General features: G+C 38.6%; 1 protein-coding gene across 6 annotated transcripts in view; it reads right to left on the bottom strand.

Moving 5' to 3' along the window:
- Window positions 1–23,556, bottom strand: part of PTPRM (protein tyrosine phosphatase receptor type M) — a 506,311-nt gene that overhangs the window by 211,302 nt on the left and 271,453 nt on the right. For all 6 annotated transcript variants that reach the window (XM_074878569.1, XM_074878552.1, XM_074878543.1 and 3 more), the window contains exons 10-11: window positions 20,644–20,845; window positions 16,094–16,196 (exon numbers count right to left, since the gene is read on the bottom strand). In XM_074878569.1, the coding sequence (XP_074734670.1) occupies window positions 16,094–16,196; window positions 20,644–20,845 (305 nt within the window). The remainder of the gene's footprint in view (window positions 1–16,093; window positions 16,197–20,643; window positions 20,846–23,556) is intronic.

Genomic DNA, 23,556 nt, shown 5'->3' on the forward strand with positions numbered 1-23,556 from the left:
TCTCAGTGCCAAACTGTAGCAGATGTGGTCCTACCATCTTAGAAAGCCAAGTTTTTTACAAAAAATACAAGAAGTGGAGGATAAATAATTTTAAGACTTCGTAATAAATACATTTCTGTTCATCTGAGGGTCCTGAGGGAACTGGTGGGTGAAGCGGCTAAGCCACTACCCATCATATTTGAGAAGTTGTGGCAGTCTGGTGAAGTTCCCACTGACTGGAAAGGGGGAAACATAACCCTCATTTTTAAAAAAGGAAAAAAGAAAGACCCGGGGAACTACAGGCCAGTCAGTCTCACCTCTGTGCCTGACAAGGTCATGGAGTGGATCCTCCTGGAAACTGTGCTAGGACACGTGGAAGATAAGGATTTGATTGGTGACAGCCAACATGGCATCACTAAGGGTAAATCATGCCTGACAAATTTTGTGCCCTTCTACAGTGGGGTTACAGCGTTGGTGGAGAAGGGAAGAGCAACTGATGTCATCTACCTGGAGTTGTGCAAAGCATTTGACACTGTCTCGCATGACATCCTTGCCTCTGAATTGGAGAGACATGGACTGACGGATGGACCACTCAGTGGATAAGGAATTGGCTGGATGGTCACACTCAAAAAGTTGCCATCAACGGCTTCATCAACTTGCCATCCAAGTAGAGAGCAGTGATGAGTGGCGTTCCTCAGGGGTTGGTATTGGGACCAGCACTGTTTAACATCTTTGTTGGAGACATAAACAGCGGGATTGAGTGCACCCTCAGCAAGTTTGCTGACGACACCAAACTATGTGGTGCGGTTGACACACTGGAGGGAAGGGATGGCATCCAGTACTGTGTTCAGCTGTGGGGCCCCCAACATTAGAAGGACATGGACCTGCTCAAGCAAGTCCAGAGGAGAGCCACAAAGATGATCACGGGTTTGAAGCACCTCCCCTGTAAGGACAGGCTGAGAGAGTTGTTCAGCCTGGAGAAGAGAAGGCTCCAGGGAGATCTTATAACAGCCTTTCAGTACCTAAAGGGGTTCTAACAGGAAAGATGGAGGGGGCTTTTTACAAGGGCATGTAGTGATAGAACAAGGGGTAATGGTTTTAAACTGAAAGAGGGTAGATTTAGATTAGATGTAAAGAAGAAATTCTTTACTGTGAGGGTGGTGAGACACTGGAACAGGTTGCCCAGAGAAGCTGTGGATGCCCCCTCCCTGGAAGTGTTCAAGGCCAGGTTGGATGGGGCTTTGAGCAACCTGATCTAGTGGTGGGTGTCCCTGCCTGTGTCAGAGGGACTGGAACTAGGTGATCTTTAAGGTCCGTTCCAACCCAAACCATACTACAATTCCACGAGTCTATGTTCTGTTCAATTTACCTGAGTGTGGAGTCAGATGAATCATGAAACACAAGAGAATGTGACCAGATTGTAGACAAGCACAACTGTGACACAAAGTTAGTCCAAATCAAATAATTTGACCTTGAAATCCCATGCATAGTAGTAAATCATAAGAACTGAGCAATCTTATCTACTATTGCGGGCTAAAATATGCCATTATATCATTAAATAAGATTTTAATTGTCTGAAGAACTTTGGATTCTATTAACAGTGTTTTCTATTTCAATGTGTTTTGCTGAAACTATGGCAATATATTTTGGTACCAAGACAAAAAACATACTTTCAATGAATTTACATTTATGATACTTGGAACAATCCAAAGACCATTTCAAAGCATATTAATCAGCTTTATGTTCTTTGCTTAATTTCTTTTCAAAAAGAACACAGAAAAAGGATAAGTTCATAAATACGAGATAAAAATATCTTGGTATAGCAAGCGAGGTGCTTTTATAAGCCAATATTACACCATTTAACTCATCAGTTTTCAGGTTGCCAAGGCCAATTTACAACACAACTGGAAAGCATGGAAAAAGGAGTAAAGTATTTTCACAGATTAAAAGAAATTAAAACAAAACTGTCTAAAATAATTTAGTCTTAAAAAAGAAAGAAGTTAGAGAAGATCTGAAGGAAATATTCAAAACTGAAAGCCATGGGAGAGCTGACTGATCCTTTCTTTTCAATCTGTCACAGAGAAAGAAAATATTGGTGCACAATGGTACTGAAGCAGAGATCAACGAGGAACAAAAGAGAAGAAACAATTCCAAGAGTCTGAACACATGCAAACTGATATGCAACAACCTGTGAGATCACACAGCCCATCTTATCAGAATCACAGAATCAGTAGTAGCTTTTCTGAAAGTGTATGCCTGACTCTCTGATATTCAAAGAAAGCTCACTACTGATTGCAAATTGTAGGTCTGCTTCTGATTAGACTGGAAAGTTTCATTACACGCTGGAGGGAAGGGATGCCATTCAGAGGGACCTTGACAGGCTTGAGAGGTGGGCCTGTGCAAACCTCATATAGTTCAACAAGGCCGAGTGCAAGGTCCTGCATATGGGTTGGGGCAATCCCAAGCACAAATATGTGATGAGTGGATTGAGAGCAGCTCTGCAGAGAAGGACTTGGGTATTGGTCGATGGAAAACTGACTATAAGCCAGCAATGTGCACTCACAGCCCAGAAGGCCAACTGCGTCCTGGGCTGCATCAAGAGCAGTGTGGCCAGCATGTCAAGGGAGGGGATTCTCCCCCTCTACTTCACTCTTATGAAACCCCACCTGGAGTGTTGTGTCCAGCTGTAGGGATCCCAGAATAAGAAAGACATGGACTGTTGGAGCAGGTCCAGAGGAGGACCATGAAGATGATGAGGGGCTGGAGCACTTCCTCTATGAGGACAGACTGAGAGTTGGGGTTGTTCAGTCTGCAGAAGAGAAGGCTCTGGGGAGATCTTATAGCAGCCTTCCAGTACTTAAAGGGGGCCTACAGGAAAGATGGGGAGGGAGTCTTTATCAGGAAGTGTAGTGATAGGATGAGGGGTCATGGTTTTAAACAGAAAGAGGATAGATTTAGATTAGAGATAAGGAAGAAATTCTTTACTGTGAGGGTGGTGAGGCACTGGAACAGGTTGCCCAGAGAAGCTGTGCATGCCTCCTCACTGGCAGTGTTCAAGGCCAGGTTGGACGGGGCTTTGAGCAACCTGGTTTAGTGGAAGGTGTCCTTGCTCATGGCAGGGGGGTCAGAACTAGATGATCTTTAAGGTCCCTTCCAACCCAAACCATTCTACGATTCTATGATTACAACACAATTCCAGCTTCTGCAAAGTCATTGACAGTACCTGGATCAGATTCCACCCAGTTGCTTCCTGCTACGTAAGCCAGGGTGCAAAGAAGAAACAAACTTGTTATTTTTCTTGTTATAGAATATGACAGAATGCTGTTAGCTAGTCTTCACAAATTAGGTAGAGAACAGATCTAGCAAGGTCTAAATGACCAGTTCACTTGGATTTCCAAGAAACCAGGAAAACAGACTCCCACCTAACAGGGACATTACTAGTTCTTTAAATCTATGTGGGATGAATGTGTTATGTCATTTCCCCTAAATAATTTTGAGATTCAAGTATTTTTTTAAGAAATACTATACTATGTTTTTATCATTCTACCATGTTCACAGTTGCTGGATATGATAAAATACTGTACTAGAATTAAAAGGAATGGAGTAACAGAAGAAGAGGCAGTCTTTTTGCAAGAGCCTGCCTGAGTAATTTCTACTTTCAAAGAAACCCAGGGCCAATAGCAAACGACAGGTTTCTTCCTCAGTAGCCCTGAAGAAGATCAGTAGCTACAGAAAGATTAAGTATAACAATAATGAAAAAAATACTTTGAGGAATAATGTGATGTTCTTAAAGAATAGGAGGATTTTCTCAGATCTAAATCTGTACATAAGTGATAAGATACACTATTGCTCATTCTCCTGTATTCAACTCCCAGCTTATGTTTATCATATAAGATGCTGCATCCTAGAGCAGTGTTTTTCATTCTGTTCTCTGCAAATTCCTAGGGATGCACAGTTTGCAAAAGGTAAGAAAAACAAATATACAGCTTATAGATTTAAAATTGCAACTTAAAAGATGTGCACTTACGCTGCAATATCTTTAGGGGTTTACAAATTAAAAAAACCCCCACTCTTCTACTAAGAAAAACTGATTACAAGTACTATTCTACTTCAGTATTTTCTAGTAAACATAAACTGCAATGCTGTGACTATGCCCTGGAGAGTGTCCATGATGTATGGACACTCTGCAAGTGTAACAACATTCACGTGTGTAACTATGGCAAGTTGCACAGCTCTTATTTATGAATGCAAAATAATATGCACAAGCAAACTGCTCAAGGAGCCTGGATATTACATAGAAATTAAGAAGTAGCATTTAGAACAGGAGATCAGCTAATAGATTAATGACACAATGTTAACACTAAAAAAATGAGATCTCTCCATATTCTACAAAGCTGTGAACTGGAAACTCACTACTGAATTGGGTTGGGGAATTAAGCACATAGATGTATTAAAATGAGTGGTTTATAAGTAGAGGAAGAACACTTCTTTTTTCCCTTTTTCAAGGATGCTCTGCAACCTGCTGGTTTGTGTGCAGCACAGAAAGAAAAATATTTGCTGAGGCAGCTGAATGAATACACAAGACAATTTCAACAGGTTTTTTGATTCAAAGCTTGAAAACTGTTTACTGCTCATTAAAGCACTCACAGAGGATATGAAGTTTTTCAACGAGGGGATACAACGTGAAGCATGGAGAGACTAGCTCAAACAGATCTGCTGTGGTGGTTTAAGATGTTGTCTCATTTGTCCATTTTCTCCTTCTGCAGATGCTCTGCTTTCATGGGAGACTTGGTGGAAAGCAGCACGTGCCTGTGCTTCAGTTGCAACTGAAAAGCCTAGCGTTATCACCTAAGCAACCCAAGGCACAGACACGTTTTTTCCTGCCAACTCTGCTGTGGGAGAGCAGGACCACAGCAAAAATAACCATAAAAAATTCTCATCTCTCAATGTTATCATCTCTTTCCACAACTTAAATGCAGTGGGTCCTGGTCCAGCAATTTGGAAACGGAGATTACTGTCTGTGTTCATTTTCATCCTTTCTTCTCTACAAAAAGGCTCTGCAGGGCACTCTAATCAGCAGTGCAGAATGATGCAGGCAGATACAGAAAACGAGTCAGTTTTTGTGGCATTGTCCCCAGTTTCTCAGGACTTCTGTGGATAAATACAAGGCTGACCTTCTATTCTGTCAGTGAAGGTACAAGTCTTCCTCCTCCCTGCACTGGGAACGACTCTGGTAGGATTAGGTGGCATAGAAACCTTAGCAACATGACATTGTACAGCTCTTCCCACAGGAAATCTGGCTGTAGATAAAAGATTCTGCACAGTTCAGGATTAGCCCAAATGTTAAATACAGATGAGATTTTGGCCTTGTGCTTCTACTACCCTTTGAGACTAATCTGGAAAACAGCTTCAGCTCTAGATGTGAGAATATTGTTAATTCATTCACCCTCATCTGATTTCCCCATGGTAATTTCTCCCTAAATTCAACATTTTTATAATGCCTTAGACATCCATCCCACCGCTCTCTGAGACTGTTTTAGGCTGAGGCATTTATACTGCTCCTGACTAAAGAGTTGCTGCTTTCAGTTGTAGAGCCCAGTAAGTGACTCTAATGTTTCTTTATGTCATTTAGTGTAATCCAGTTGAGCAGATTAGCTTTTACTTAGCTATGCTTTAAAGTCATGATGCTTGTTGTAAATGCCAGTGATTTCCTTTCCTACTTAAACGAACAGCGTAACAGAAAGTAAGTTTTCATGTTAATGTTCAGTAAAATGAATACTCTTTCAGCAGCCAGTATGGGAAATGACAGTGTTTCACTAAGAGCATATCTGTACCTTTTCTTCCTCCTTCCATGTAGCATTCCTCTTTATTCTCTCATCTCCTTTAATTCTACCTAATATCAAATAAAAGCATTCACTTGTTTGCTTGCAGTGCATGATCAAAATGCTTTAGTACATGCAGAATATGTCAATCAAATATTATTCATACTGAGAGTTAGGAAGTCCCCCAGATTACTTTTTTCTGGAAACCACAGTCCTCCTGCCATACATTTATGTATTAATAACAGAATCTTTTTTAATGCAGCCATTTAGTGCTTCCTAGTGAATAAAGGGATTATACAAACTTGCTCAAAACACACAATACTGGAAGAAAAAATCTTAAGGTCAACAGAAGTATGAAATGCACTATCAAAGAATCTATGGAAAAGGCAATTTAAATGGTACAGGTTATTTCTGTGTTGTAACCTAAATTATGAGAAAAACCCTGCTGACTTTTGGCTCCCTGATGAAGACAACACTAGTCTATGTGAGCATCTTGACAAAAGCTTGTGCTTCTTTTGGGGTTTGTCATGTACAGAAAACTGAAAAAGGACTTTTGGCACCACAATGCCATGTGACTAACTCTCACATAATACCACACCTCATAATCATTTCTATAAATTTATCTAGCGCTATCTTCCTGACATTTATAACTGTACCTGTTTCAGAGCTTCATTTCACCACTGGGTAGACACTTCATATTTGAGCTGTTTATTTACATGCTCTCTGAACTGAAATTGTTCTTCTTCCTCTCTGAAGTTTATTCCTCTGATGTATTTTTAGAAAACAGCCATGTCTTCTCTTGGTCTTAACTGGCTAACTGAAACAAGTCTAGTTCTCTCGGTCCCTCCATGTGTAACACAGGTTTGTCAATCCCCTGATCATTTATGCCATAACGCTCTGCTTCTATGGTGCTAGTACATCAGTATTTCTTGATAGATCAGAACTAGGCACAGAAGTTCACATGAGGTCCTGCCGTTGTCTTGTACAATGGCATTTACAGCTTGTCACCTTTGCTGGAAACCCCACCTGCTGTGTACGATCTATTTGCCTGTTTCACAGTCATGCCATGTTTCGATGATTCACAGTCATACCACAAGCCATCAATACACACTTTCTTCTCCTCTGTTATTTCCAAAGATGAGCCTCTATCTTACAACATGCATCCTTGTTATTAGCTCATATAATGCAAACTTTGCATTTTATCCTATTTGTAGGAGGTTAATCCTGAAGGCTGTTCAATATTTTCTGTGCAGCATTCCAATCCAATGCTGCAGGCAGGATCTACTTTTACTGCCAAATGGATTATAATGTGTTATATTTATATCTGATATCTATAAACAAAACATGCAGAATGTTTTTGGGTCACCTCTCAGTTGATAATTCAGTACTTCACAATAAAGCACAATGAACATGTACTTACATCATGGCCACTAGATTAGAGCTCTTGTGAGCCACTTAAAAATACATATTTAATTTAAATACTTACGAAAGAAAACCAAGTAAATCTCAAGAAGCACAACAAATATATAGTATATGACATGGCTAAAGCACAGAAAAATTGACATGCAACATTGCCAAGGCTTCAGTACTAACAGGACCCAAGCAGTTATGGCTTCCAATATGACCTGCAAGACTGACTTGAGTGCTTATTTAGTCAAATGGGTGAACAATCACTAAAAGCAACTCCATACTTTTCACTTGGGACATCTCACTTTGGCATCCAGCACTTGAGAGCAAAAATACTAATGAGATTCAAACCCTCATGAAAACAAAAGAATTGTAGTGAGATGATAAGCCACAGTGGAAGATCTAATTTCACATTGACATTAAGGATATGGGAAGTGCACATGCATAATACACAGTAAGATCAACAGTGGAAGCTCCCAGAGACAGCAATGGGGTATATGTGCCTGACAACTCCTAACCATGGTTTTACAGGATTTCAGAATGGGTCACTCAGCACTGCAACTACAAACTAACATAACAGCTACTATGATACAAACTGTCAGAAAATGACTTTAAAATGTCTCCAGAAAGTACATCCCCACATAATCCTGTTCAACAACCGTTCGGGGAAATGTAGCTGACTCACATACTCCCCTTTCAATCCTTCCACAGCACACAGTAAAACGAAAACAAATCCCTGGCATACTTCAGTAAACACAGGGCAACAGCATCTCTTTCTCACATTTTCAAGGAGTGCTCTGGTTGTTCTACGTTTGAACTCGGGTATGTATAAACTGAGTACACTTTTAAAAATCATGCAATGCAGTAATTTCCAGAGATGTTCATAACTCTTTCATTGTGGTACCTAAATGAAACACTCTCTCACTCAAGGCAAGTGCCCAGAAATACACTTGAGCCCCCTACACACTCAGTGGGAGAGAGAAACATGTCTCTTTACAACTCCAGAGGGCTATTCAGAGATGATGGTGGGATTGTACCTCTCATACTACCCCTACGGGGTGATCAATGTGCCCGTAACTGAGGAACTACCTAAACTCAGCAAGAAGTAGATGCTTCATTTAAAGACCTGAAAGGCACTTTATTTGGGGCTTTACTGTATATGTCTACATCTGCTCAGGATACAAATGTCTGAGCTGTCTCATGAGAGATGTGACAGTCATGTCAGCTTTTTCCACAATAACCTAACAACTTGAGCATGTTCTTGGAAACTGGAAGCCAGGGTTCAATACTGTTTTCAACCTGAGAGGCTTTCACCATACTGCTCTCACCTGCCAGCCATCTGAACAGTGTTACTCTGGTCTCCTGCTGAGGCTGGCTGGCCTAGCATGCAGAAGAATCAGAGAAGCAGGAGAGCATTCATGAAGCAACTTGCCTAAACAAATGGAGACTCTCCTTATTCTGTCCATTATTTCCTTTTTTATTCAATGACCATCTAAAATATAGCACACTGAATGTCCTGTGAGAAAGAAACAAGGACTTCAGGTTGACTAGGAGGAGCTTTAGGAACTCCTAAAGTTCCTAGTTAGAGGTTTCTGCTGGTTTACCGAGAATATAGCGAAACTTGAGAACAGGCTGATGGCTCAGACTTGCTAACACTGAGCTGCCTAAAATCCATCTAAGCTGTATCTGTAACAGGAGATTGAATACAGAAATGTAATGCTGTTCTCCCTGTTAAATGGTTTGAAAGGTCCCCAGCAGGGCTTTGGCACCAGCCAGCTACCACTCTCCCTAAAATTTCTAGACATGAATCAGGGCTCATTCCCAACTGGCAATCTGAAGGTGGTCATAGCGCCTGAGAGCTCTGCAGTATGAACATGGACTGTTTTAGACAGTTGGACGCAGTACCAGAGAATGGTACAGAGCATACAAAATTCACTAGTAAATATGCACGCCTAAAGTCTGAACTCAAGTAGGCTAAGTTGAGTGGTGAGTAGCCATTCCTTGGAAAGGGATCATGGAAAAATGACACTGTTCTGTTCCTTCCACACTCAGAGACCAAGCTGTTCATTTTAGTAAGTAGATTTAAGAAAAACATGTTTTATCAATTCTCACTGACGTTGGCAGTCCAGAGCCAGCAAAACAGGGTATGAGTTCCAAGAGTTTATGATTCACCAGCTGAATTGCTGCTGGACTCCACCATTCACCAGGGAGATTGGAATAATCCAGTGGTCCAAAGGATGTTAGCAGAGAACTAACCTAGCTGAACTGGACTATCACGCAGTCAGAATGAGAGGTAAGCAAAACAGAGAAGACTATCATTAGGAATGATGCAAAGATACAGTCTCCACTGCATCCTAATTAAGGCCAGCATGTAGAAGGAAGGTAAAAAAAAAGAAAGCAGAGCCTCATAAGAGTGCAGCAAATTTTTCAATTGTTAATTATAACCAGAACCCATGAGAAAGTACTGGCGAGTTATGAAACTGAAGAATAATCTCTTCAGAGATATGGAATAATCTATTCTCTCTTTTATTCTGGAATTGCTCTAGCTTGCTTTATTTATCATAGATTAATTTTTATTAATCACACTGCTAAATGACAGACAGCATTACATGCTGGGTTCTCAGTGACACAAATTACTACTTAAAAGCATCAAGAATCAATGCTCCTTTTACCCAGGGACTATGTGAGAAGTCTCAGTAAAAAAGGACCATGGAAATTTCTGAACAAGCCAGCAGGACATGTGAAGCTGTATCATGCATGCCCAGGCAATACATACTGTAAATTCTATCTCAAGTCACAGTAAAAATCCAAGGACAAGTTCTACTGCATAACAAAAAAGAATTACAGCATTTTTACAGCATAAGCAATTATTGTACTGTTCCCTCAATGAAACTGAAATTGACCCTTCTGCTGTAAATAATTATACTTCTTGCTATAAAGAAGTGACAATTATGGGCCTTAATAAAACCCTGTCCCTTCTGTATCACAGACATCCTCAAACAAGTTTACTGTCTGCCTTACAGGTTGTAAAGCTATGATTTGGAAATACAGTTTGCAAGCAAGAACTGACCCTACAGCATACAATTCAAGCCTTTATGTTTACAGACCCTTAAACAACAGAAAGGATGCTTGTGGCAAGCAAATTGAAGAATGGACAATAAGTTCCCTTCATGCTCTTTAGACCTTGTGGTCTCACAGTATTTCAAAAGGCTATATTTTGAACAGGACATTTCAGAATACTAGTGAGTTAGTAATGCGACTTGATCATATATAGTTACGTTATTTCACCATAACCACTTCTTTATCATAAATCCACCAAATATCTAGACTGTTTTATCAGTGAGCTCTTGAAAGGCCAAAGTTCACTTTTCATTTTATTGGAAGCTTTCCAAATCTCTCCTGGTTAATGTACAGTTTTGATATTTCTCTCCTCAGCTGTGTCTACATGAGATTTTCTTTTTTTCTCATTACTGCATTACCATGTAATGTCATTGGGAATAGAAGGCAATTACAATAACATGATAGCATTACATAATATGCTAGGTAGGAATTGTGAGAGAACAGAGCTAAAAATACAGATATTTCAATGCTTTTATTTGCATGTGCTGTTGCCATGTTTTTGCCTACACAGAATGCTAACACATCTCTTATTGTACAAATCAGCATTTTCCCATTTGAAAACTCATGTGTTCACTTATCCTGAATTTATAATCATACTCATGATGTCTGCCTCCATAATTCATGCATGGGAATTAATGCTGCACTCTTACCACGCAACACAGAAACTCAGACTGAGACACCAGTACCTCTTCTTCTCTGAGAAGTGGATTGCAACTTCAAGGCCCAGTCCTGTGGCTGCCATGTATTCACAACAGCAATGCAAGTGCCCCGTGGTCTCTTCAAGGTTATGGAAAATATCCTGAAACTTTTGTATTCAGAGTACTTGAAGCCCTGCTGCTTTCTGAGTTCCAGTGATGTCTGCCACTGGTTTCCAAACAGCCTGGCTAGCTTGCTAGCTTTTGTTTGGATTTCCTGATTGTCAGTGAAACAATTTAATTTGCTGATCTGTTGACCAGGTGAGTGTTTTTGTGAAGATGGTAAGTTTCAAGAATAAAGGTAGGGAGTGGCTTCTCTGGAAGGCTGTCTGTCAGATTGGAGGGTCCTGCAAAAGATCTCTCAGGCTTCGGATGATTCCATTTCTTCCTATGGAAGTGTCTGAACAGTATTGCATGCCCTAGCTGATGTGGCACAAGGAGTGCAAACTTCTGCTGCCAGACTATGAGAAAGTGAGTAGACACAGTGACAAAGCAGAGGGGATGGCCAGATGTGTAAAAGGCTGATCCTCATGGCATCAGTCATGCTGGAAGAAAGAGATGAGGCCCTAAGACATGTCTCCTACCTTGCAATGTGTATGGCAGGGATGGGAAGGCAATTATGATCTCTGCTTCATGTGCAGTGCATGGTGGTTCCAGTGGGGAACTGTTGCACTGCATATGAGTCTTTGCATTTCAAAGGTGACCACCTCAGTTTAAGTTACTCTTTCGTTCTACTAGTCAATGGGTAGGAATTAGGTGTCCTCTGTCATTCATTTATGAATCATTATGCTATGAATGTTGTTGAAATGGCTAAGACACGTACAAAAGGAAGTACTCCCTGGACGTGGTATGACAAAGGTTTCTTTAGACCATGCATCTTCCTTTTAATCATGCTGTTCCTATCCCAGGGACCATGTGCAGATGGCCTTAATTCCACCTGTGACGATGAACCCAGTACTTACAGGGTGCCTTTAAAAGTCGGGATTAGGCCAATAAGAAATTGTAAACCTCTGTGGAATTTAGACAATCTGAACACATCGTGAAGTGTTTATCTGATGAAGTAGTAGAAAGGAGTGCTTATCACTTTAGATAACATGTAGTTTGAAATTTCTATGGTAGTTTTCAGCTGCACTTCAAAATACTTAATATGGCCTTTTGGGCTGAAATATACATTACTTCTTCAGGGAAGAGAGATTAAAAGTACGTTTCAAAATTAAGCACTACAAGCAAAGAGATGTTTACTTTATTTTCCCAGTAGAGTTGTTCTTATATATGCATGCTGAAGAAGTTGGGAACACTGATGATAAAGGGGATGCACTGAGAGTACAGAAACTGCCTTCACTCTAGCGCGCTCTCAAGCTTTCAACTCACATAATGCAAAGTTTATTTGTTTCCTTCTGCATGTTTTCTTTAAGGTACTTTTAAATTTTAATACTTAGAAATTGCTGCAATTGTCTCTCTCTCTCTCATCCTGCCTGGGCTTTGCAGCCCCAGGTGCTGCTGGCCTGATCCCACATACTCAGCGCAGGAAGTACTCTGGTATCCTAAACGCCAAGTGTTGCATCCACAGGGCACTGCTAGCTGATACGCTTGGCCCTCCTGTTCTCTCAGTTTTTGCTGGAAGAGGAAAGCACCAATTGTGTGTGGTGTCCACTCATGTAGACAGGGTGGCTGAATGGCCCATGATTACTGATTAGAAGGGTTTAATGGGGCAAATCCAGCTTTCCAAACTCTGTACTGTAAAAGAAAAGAGACCAGGAAGCAGAGTAGAGTCTGGATGGTCTTGCCTTCTTTTTTATCCTTTTTCCTCCTTTCCCCAGTCTGCTGGTCTCAGAGCGCTTGCTATTGCCAGGTGGTTCCGTTGTTACCTGGGACAAAATCTTTGGCATGTTTACTGTTAAGGCTTTTTGAGGATGTGGCACAGAATAGCAGGAGGGGGGTGGTATGGTGACAGCATTTTGCTGATTATGTAAGCGAGATTAAAGAAGTGGAAACACTTAAGCTTTGTCATGGCAAGACTGAATGGAAATCTATGCAACAAAGAAAACTTGTTTCTCTGTGCTGAAGCTAAAAGCTTGCTGGAAAACTTTTCCTGAGGAGGTCACAAGAACCTCTTATAATGAAATGCGGCAAACAATCTAAAGCTCTTTCTGACATAGATGAATATATAAATAACGCTAAATACATGCAGTCACTGAGCATTACATTTTTCATGTCTGTATGAGCCAGATCTTTGCAATAAATCAGCATTCCTTAGTTGATGTATATGGAACTGACCTATCTATGTAGCTGCAGACAATTTGGCTAAAGGGTGTTTTAAACTTTAGGCCAACCTGCCCCGAAGAAGTAAAAGGTACAAATGATACTGCCTTGGAAGAGTGAGTCCCTCAACAGATATTGAAGAGCCCTCACATAAAAAACGCTTGCATTTGTATGCTTTTCATGCAAATTCTTTAAAACTTTACTGACTCTTACATACACGTATCTTTGGAAAAAAGAGAATATCCACAATAAGACATATATCACACAATTTCCACAGAGCCATCATCTTAAATATAAAAAAAAAAAGGCCTTGCAAATTACAAGCATTCTAAAAATCAAAATAGCTTGGCCAGCTGTTAAAGAAGTGCATACATTCATCATTACTGAATGCATTACTGCTTTAAACGTATATAATTCTGAAATAATCTCCTTGAAATAAAGACAGCAAGAGCCATAAAACATGCTGGACCTGAAATTGAAGACAAAGCAAGCAGTATTTGTTGTGTTAAAACTCTGAGAAAATACATTTCAATCATGTCTAGTCTTATTAATTCTAAAACAACATGGAATGCCATTTGGCCTTCATGATTAATGTGTACTTTATCATTGTAAACAGAGTTTCCTGAACATTTCTATAAAGTCTGCTTTTTGAAGCACATTTAAACAATCAGCATTGCCTCTTCTCTCCTTTTAAGTTGTGGTGGTTGTGTGTGGATTCTAAATAAGGTATAAGATATCAGGACTTTTCATCCTAAAGTAGAGAAAAAGAATTTAATCACAGAAAAAAGCTGGAATTCTGAATGACCTCAGTATTAGCCTTGCTGTCTTGAATGGTAGAATTTGTGCTCTCCTTATCCATCTCAGGAATTAAAAAATTTTATGTGACATGGCTGATGTGTTGATCAATAAAACAACAACAATCATTTACACTGCAAGTTTAGTGCAGTTTCAAAAATCTGCATTAACCAAGCCAGTAGTTGTAGCAGAATCAATAGACAAGGCATCTTGCTTAGTGGTGTGCATAAATGAAGTATGACTAAACTTTTAACACCCAATGAATACAGATTAAGATGATAAACTCCATATGCAGAATGTATTCTGCAAGCTATGCAATGACAGTGTGCTTCAGAGTGCAATGCACAACAAAATATTAAAAGTATCAAGAAATTCTTACTTTAATTTTCACTCTGTGCTTCACTCAGTATTTACATTGTGACTTTGCAGTCAGTATTAATTTTATTTTAAGACCTGTTGCAAAGGACCTCGGTAAATTTGCTGTTGTGTGTTCATCTGTCAGTTCTATAGCTTCATGTTACTTTAAATCTCTCCTTCTATTTTTTGAACCACTCATCCCCTTATTTGGCACACTTTAGCTTCCTAACTAGCTCCCTTCTATTGTCAGTGAAGTTTCTGACGTGTCACTACTGCTATAAGAGTCAATCATCTTTAGTTCACAATGTAGATAAAAGGAATTAAACTGTTTTTGGTCTGATATGTTTGTGTTTAAACAACAATACTCCAACTAGTATTATTTTAATCCAGATGGTTAAATTCAGAAGGACTACACTTTGTGAGATAAAGTAAGACAAACATCAAATCATTCTGTTTCTAATCTAATCTGCTACATCAAACAGTTTCATTAAATCTGTTTTAATTGTTCTCTGTTTTTTTCTCAGCTGGTTCAGACTTCCCCAAAGTGTTACACTGTCTTTTTAAAAAGTTGTTTGAAAGACCAACAGGATGGCATTTCTTATATGCAGATCGACAGACATATAATATCTAATGCAATAATGAATATATGGCATAGTAAAAAAAACCTAATTAGATGAAACTTTGATTATTCTGAAGAAATCCAAAGAACATTTGTTCTCATTTATGCATATACGAGTACACCACATCTGTATTTCCCAGAGAAACAGAAATTACCAAATACCTTAGCATCAAGATGAAAAAAATTATAGTCATTCACTATATGAGGAAACTCTTCCTACACTAACAAAAGAATTAACCATTTTTGATGATACATGATTAGCCAAAAGGAAAAACATTTTAAAACCTCTGAAAAATCTGTATTTCGCTAAACTGTATTTCCATTTATTCAGAGTATTGAGCTCATTACTGGTTCTCATTCAAAACAATCTAACCATTCCTCTGTTTTCTTCAGTGAAAAGTAGGCATCTTTTATTCTAATTAATGAAGGACTTACACAGTACCGTGTAAATGGCAGTGAAATAAACCTCTGCAAATTGGAAATTCATTAATAGGTACATTAAAGAATCATTAAAGAATCAAATAAAGAATCTAACATTAAAGAATCTGAGCCACTGGTTTTCCAGGCTGATTTTTTTTTTTCTATTTCTGCTATCATGGTCAATTAAATGTAAATACTTTATGAATGTTATAGTACATATTGTTTAAATTGGCTTACTTAGAGCTGATTATCTTAAATTGTGAAGTAAACAAGAAGAGTGAATATTAAAGACAGTAGCTCAGCATAAAAAATGTGATATGCCCTTGAACTTATAACACTGCAGTAAGCAATTACCTTAAAGAAGCCACCCACACAACAGAACTATGGCTTTGTTCCTTATCTTCAAAGAACAAGCCACTTGCATCTGGATCAAATCCTTTAAACAATACACGAACACTCAACATCAAAGCACTTTCATTTTCTTCAGTTATTTAATTTAATTAGAGCTAATACAGACATGAATTTAGAGACTGATTGCTGTGTAGAAAATCCCCAGAAAACATGTTCAAGAAATTAATCAATTTGGTTTTAATTTTATAAAGATATTTCCCCAATACCTGACAGGAGCGCCTCTGCTCTGTGCAGGTTTCAGCAAGACTGTCACAGTGCTGTCAGTTTGATTCAAAGGTGTTTCAAGTTCATACGGTGGCATAGAGGGTGCTAGAATAAGAAAAGAAAAGAGGCAAAAACAATCATTATTCCTGTATTTCCTCTTTCAAGAGCTGTATCTTTATTTGAATAGGTAATTTTAAAGACTTCTTCAAATATAAAGACCATATTATAGGACTAAGATGCTTTCTGTTACAACACAAGTGTGAGACAACTGTTAAATAACTTCAGAAAAAAACCAACCAACCAAAGAAATCACAGATCACTGCCAGTTTCAAGACAAGAAACTGATACTAGTAGGAGTAAGTTTGCAGAAAGTATTAAGAATCCATGACTTGGAAATTAAAAGTTATTTCAAGAAGAGCATCTGCAAATGTGCATGCTGAAGCGACAGTAGTTTTTGAAACTGAGCCCAGCTTTCTCCTTATGTCAGTGCTATTAGGATGCACTCTCAGAATTTGTCATTCCTGGAATTTTAACTAGTGCTGTAACTGTCCTGGGTCTGTTGTCCATCACAGACATAATTTACAATAAAGAAGCCGGATTATCACCATGAGAACTTATCCTAGTTTGAAGCCACACTCAATAGCACTTTTGCAAACTGTGTCTTCATTAAGGAATTACAGTTGTGATTAAAACAAACAATGCCTCAGTTACTGTCTTTTACTGTTGCTACATTTTCAGTGCTATCATCTAGTCACATTTTTATCATTATATTGGATGGAAGGCTGCTCAGTTAATTGGTTGGTTAGCAGTCTGTTGTATCTTTATTGTTCAGTTGTTAATGATGATACACAATTAACAGATTTAAAGGGTATAGAAGCAAAAAGTGGTCAGTGCAATGACCTTTTCTGTCCACAGGAATAATGCAGGGCAGTAAACTTCCCTAGACTAATTCCTGCTTGAAAAAGAAAATACATTTGGTGGGGGAGAAGATCTTTTCTTTAGCAGGTTCTTCCAACGGCTAATTATACTTCATGTGGAACATGGGGACCTATATGGCACCTCAATTTGTTTAGCTTCATCTTCCAGCCACTGGATACTTTGTGTACCATACTGATGAATTTACCCAGAGTATATTATGCTCCACAAAGAGATAATATCAACCTCTAGGCTCCTCTAACAAATAAAATAGCTCCAACAATGGCAGTCTTTCTTTCCAATCCTTTTCACCTTTCCAGCAGTAGCTGCATCTACTTGAAAGTTATATTAACTTCTCTCTCCATATTTCCTTATATATCCAAGTAAAGACTGCATTAACACTTTTGTCCACAACTCTTCAGTCTGCTATGAAAACATTAACAACATCTTCATTCCTTTTCATTGATATTCTTCAGTCTTGAAATGCTTCACAAATAAGAAAACGAATCTTCAAAAACCTCTCTGTAAGCTGAGCGAGTTTTATTCTGTTTACAATCCTGGATATAAGGCACAAACATTTAGACTAGCCATTTTAACTAATTTGGGTACCCACTTTAAGAAGCCTAAAGGCATAAAATTACACAGTACTTCAAAGATTTGGACACAATTTTCACCTATTTCAGTTCTGCAGTTTTGAATATCCAAAACTTTTTCACATAATGCCCCATTCTCATGTTGACCACCCTGAAAATGAGGGAAGCACGGAGTAGCTACATCTCTAAAAACCTATATGAACTCTGAACATTTTTGGAACACTCTAAGAGTCATTTTTTGCCCTTGGTCTCCTGCCCACATCTTACCAAGTCTTGTAATCTTCCTAATTTATGACTCCTAGGTCCCTACTTGCACTCTTTACTAATCTTAGTCTCCGTCCACCAAAATTGTCTTCTTATACAGGATATGAGTTGTGGTTCTCCCTGTTCCACCTTTTAGTCCTGGCTACTTTTTCTCTTCTCCACAGATACCTGGGATGTAATCTATTCTTATAGTTTCCTCCTGTTTAGCTTAGGACTCTTTCTTCTCCACACTGCTCACATGTAAAGACGGAGCTTATCAGTAAACGGAGAAAACATGCCTGTTCAGTTTTTGCAACCGCACACCCTGGTCTTCAGCAGCAGAAAGCTCAGATACACTAGAAGGTAAGGCCTGTAGAGACTCTCTATGTGTTGGGCCACACTGAGTTGATGAACACAGGCAAGGCTCCAAAAGCTCGGGGAACTTAAATCTATTTAGCGAGTATGGCACCTATGGTGACATTCGCTGCTCAATTCTGTCAATTTTCTACCATTTGTGTGCAAACTGCAACATTTACAAATTGCCCAAATCTGGACCGATTTTCAGAGTGATGGCTCAGAGTAACATCTCCTTGCTAAATATTCAAATCCCTGTTTGAAAGCACTTCAGCAATGTATCGGTCACTAGAATCGTTCATAATGTAATGGATGAAATTTTTCTTAGTACAAAAGGCAGCATACAAAATTTCAGGCCGCACAGCTGACTTTTCATAAATTATATGCAACAGAAAACAGTCTTCTAATAGAGTGCCCATCAATTTTGATAGCATGCACTGCTGCAAGCTCTGCTTTTGGTAATACATATTAACATACAGATCACTTCATCCATCAGTGCCAATCAACAACTGTAGAATGAAACATGGCAACTATTTACAGTACAGAACAGTACTACTCAAACACTTAGGAAATTAAGAGTATTTTATTCAGATGAAAATGCAGTCTAGGGTTAGACAAGGTAAAATGCAATAACTCAATTCAGAAATTGGTCAGAATGCACTGTTGCCACCTCATCTGTTCCAAAAAATAGCAAAACCTTTCATCCATAAATGTTCAGCAGTTTTGTTTCACATCTTCCCAGATTGGAGAGCACTGGACACATCAAGAGCCTCAAAGTCTTACAGTGAGACAATGAGATCACAGGCCAATAGCACTGAAAAGAGGCTACCATAATCAACAGCTAAAATTTCAGTTGTGATTTTCCAGTGATACGAAGAAAGGTACGCATTCTGCTCCTATTTTAAATTCATCAAGAGATTGGCTTTAACTACCCATGGACAAGGCATAAACACTCCCTTTTAGCAGAGTAACTAGCATGAAGTAAATGAGAGAGCAGGGTGCAGACAAGACAGCTTGCAGAACTTTGCCACGAGGTAGGTTGGAGGTTAGCCTGATTCCCAGGCGTGCCTGCAATGTCTGTTCACATTAAGGAGTTTTAGTTGGTGACATATCAAATTTAGAAAAGAACAACAATTTAAGATCCAGCGCTATTCCAACATGTCCAGATTCTTATCCACTCTCAACAGTCTCCTTCCTTCCTCACTCTAATAAGGGCTGATTCTGACATCCTAACTCATACCAAGTCTTGCTGTGTCAGAAATTGATTTCTAACAGAGAAAGTTTCTGATCAGTATAGGAAAGGGGATGGAAAATGAACCCCATCTTTACTATCAGTGTTAATTATATTTAGACTTTCTCTAAAGAATAATTTTCTAACTTGAAAATTAACTTTTTTTTTTCTCTACAAACATCTGTATTGCAGTTATTGCCACCTTGCGTTAACTACCCTTTTCTATAACAAGAAAAAAGGAATTGTTCTATTTCTGATTAACTCTTGCTACTTTTTTTCATTCCAGTGAGGACAGAAAATGAGTGATGGGGAAAAGTACGCAGAATGAGAGTAAAAGAGAAAGAAGATTTTGTACCCAAATGCTTTCCTTTATCTTTTCTAAAAAGCACAGTTGAACACAAATAGGTAAGGCAATTTTTCTATAAATATTATCAAGGGGCCACAGTTCAACCGTCAGTTTAATTCCCAAGAAGACTGTAGAGAAGTGAAGAACAAAGGAATTTCAACTGTAACTTTGCAAAACATTTTGTCATCAATTACATAAGAATTTTAGAGGATGTAATAGTATTGCACCCCATCAGCTAGAGCAATGAAGTGTTCCTCTGCCTCTGGGAGGGCTTTAAAATATTGTTCACGGATCTGCAGAAGTGTCAGTCATGCTGCTGTTATCTGAAAACCCCTAGTCCTGATACTCTTGTCTAATACAGTTTCATACCCACTTCAGTCCACACGCCTGCTAGGAACATACGCAGGCTGGCAGTCAGCTGCACTTTCTAAGTGAGCGCTAGACATACAGTATTTCTGCTCTACTCTCAATTGTTCATGGCTCATTAAAGAGATTTTCCAGCACCGTTACTGTACTAATTTAGAATCATGTCAAGGCTGACTAAGCTCTGAATGAAACCCTCATCCTCATGTCCAAAAAACCCTATGCTAAATGTTGCAACAGCAGCTGGCACTCACTGCAGGCACATAATTCACAGGGTTTCTTGGGTGATAAGTTACAGTTGTGAACAGGAATTTCAAAGTACTAGCTGATATTTAAGCACTTGGAAGTTTCTCAGATATGTTAATATATGTCATTTTGACATCTTCAGGGAAGAATGTGTATTTTACATTTTTAATTTGATGTTTGTTAAATCCTAAAGAAGAAGTAAGCAACAAAAGAATTACCCATGTCATTATAAGCAAACAACAATATTCTTTAATCAAGTACCTGATATTTTAGTGGTGAACTGATTTGTGATTGGAGGTCCAAAGCCTTTAGCTGTGCTGGCTCTGATGGTAAAGGAGTAGGTAGTGCCAGGATACAGTCCAAAAAAGAGATAGTGTGTTTCATTTCCTAGCTTTGAGACTCGTCCACTTTGATTGGATAAATCTATTTCTGGGTCAAAGGAACTGACTGCTTTGTAGGTGATCTGCAAAAGAATAAGAAAGTTATAAACTGCCTTGAGCAGATGGACAGAGATTGCATCTTTATCCAGTAAACCCTTCTGATGTATGCGCTGTCAGACATTTTATGATAAGCTATCTTACTCTTATACTCTTCAAATCCTGAATCCCACGAAGGGACACAGAAGCTCAGCCATAACTGGTATGAGTTATTACTTTTATAGATACAGAGACTTAGAGGCAGCTAGATTACAACTCTAAAGGATGGGTTCAGGCTTACATTAATTCTTTCAAGATGCTGGCTTTAACAGTGTCATTTTTTGAATTCATGTTACTGTTGGTTTTGATCAGCAACAACAACAAAACCAAAACAACCAGGTAAAACAGATAAGTGAATAACGGAAGGTGTAGATCCCAGTTCCAGCTGACTTCACTGTAATTACACTTTGCTCTGAATAAGATTATCTGTAAAAGATGATAAGGGCAGCTTAAGGCAAATTTTCAGAAAGTGGGTAAAGCTTGTATTTTAGTCTGAAGCTTAACTATTGTAATTGCTAATTTGGAATTTTTCAGGTTATTAGACTGTACCTAGGTCAGATTCTCATTTGGAGGAATGGAGAGATAAAATGTTAAGTAATATATATGCAGAATGCACATTGTATCCTCAGTTACTTCTTTGATTCAAACAGTATTTTTAGTTTTCAATAGAAACATTAATATAAGTTCACAGTAAAACATGATCCAGATTTCTTCTATTAATTACTAATTTCCATGCACTGTAATGAGAATTTAAAAATAAGAAATCCATTAAAAAATTAAAAAAAGTGATTCATCCCTCCTTTTTACTTTTAAAGTTTCATTTGTATGCAAATAATTTCAACACTTATTATAGAAAATGATAATTGACATTCTTCTTGCTATATTTATTCCATATCATTATAAGTAAGAAGACCACAAAACAATACATAGAAACATCTAAGTGTTGGCATTGCACACCTTAAACACTTGCAATTTCCTAAAACCTCTGACTTAATGAAAATTGATTTTTATATGACCCATCTAATATAACATCAATAAAGTGCTGAAAATTAGTAATAAAAACTTTGATACCATCTAGATAAACCCCAACATTATCTCAGTAGATACAGGCAGATCCTCTACAACTCCTCATCCATAAATTGAACTGAAAGTGCATAAAAACCGCTCAACTAACCCTCCTAACTATAACAGAAGACAGAAGAAGATTACACTACCAAATATCTGAACTTTTATCATAAAGAAATTAAGGTTACATATTGCCCAAAAGAATCTCTCTTTCTGATGGTAAATGTTGTTATGTCTGCTTGTGGGACAGTGGGTCTTAAGATTTTTTGGAGATTTTAAAAGACAACTTAGACAACTACATTGCAACTCTGTTTTATATATAGCTGACCCTGTTTCGCAGCAGATAAGTTAACTAATGACTTCTTGCAGCTCTGTTTTCTATATTTCTATGGTTCTTAACCAGATTTTGCAAAATCTCACTTAAGTTTTATTCAAAATAATACCAGGCTACTGGAGACTCTGCAGTCTATGTTAGATTCTTACACATTTTTTGCAGTGTTTAGTTATTAGACAGCTAAGTGGCTGATATTCCCTAATGAAGTAAGTTCTTCCATGGATTATTTAGAACACATGGAAAAAAGTGGTTTGCCTGGTTAAAACACACTTTCTCTGTTTCTGTATTTCATTCTTACTTGTAAGACTGTTCGTACTTTTTTTTTAAAATACTAATTTCTTATGTCCACCATTGCTAATGCCAGTTCAGCTTTGCAGTGATGAAAAAAAAGGGCATGAGGCGAATTTTCTCACTGGGTATTGACTAGTTTTATCAAATTTAGATGAAACATTGCCCAAACCACTAATCCCTTTATTCCTACAACTGTGGACATGTACTGGTGATATAGGAGCAAAAGGATATAATTTGTCATTATGTCATTTCTTCATCTAAAGGCTTTTTCCTTTAAATATTGGTAAAAAATTGGATTTGTACTTACATTTCACAATAGCAATTAATACTTTAATACTTGATACCTCAACACACAGTTTTTCCCACCACATATATTAGAAGATTATCTCCTTCAGGCACTAAAAACAAATGCCTGGCCCCAGAAAACAGACTAAGTTATGAGATTTTTAACAACCTAGAAAGTTAGGTACCAGAGTAAGAAATGCTAGACATGGAGGCGAGATTGAGCTTTCTCTCTGGGAGCAGGGATGCAGACTCAGGACTGCACATTAAGTTTATCTACCTGCTGGGATCAAGATCCTGGGTCCTCCTGCTGAAAGAAGGTGTCTGCTGCTGTAGTCCTAAGGCTGCTCCTATAAAAAAAAGCTACCAGCTGAAGAGCTTGCCCTGGAAAGAGCAACCTTGCTCCTAGGTCTGACTCAGGCTTACACACTTGCAGTTTTGCTTCACCCAACTGTGTGTCTTCAACTCTAAAGCACACAGCACTTTCATACCTGCGTTCCTTCTGGCACTACAATACTTTCACTTCTGGTTGTGTACAGCCCAGTGGAGGGTGACAGGTGAATGGAAGGAACATTCATCTGAGTACTCCCCTGCAGGCAGATTATCATGAACTGGGGAATCCCTCAGGCTGAAACATCCCCTACCCAGGCTTCCCTCTTACTAGGTTAGTGCTCATCTGCTAGGCCATTCTCTCAACATAGCAAATATGGCATATGTTTGTATAAG

Source organism: Strix uralensis, chromosome 1 (genome assembly GCF_047716275.1).
Source record: "Strix uralensis isolate ZFMK-TIS-50842 chromosome 1, bStrUra1, whole genome shotgun sequence".
Classification (NCBI taxonomy): Eukaryota; Metazoa; Chordata; class Aves; order Strigiformes; family Strigidae; genus Strix; species Strix uralensis.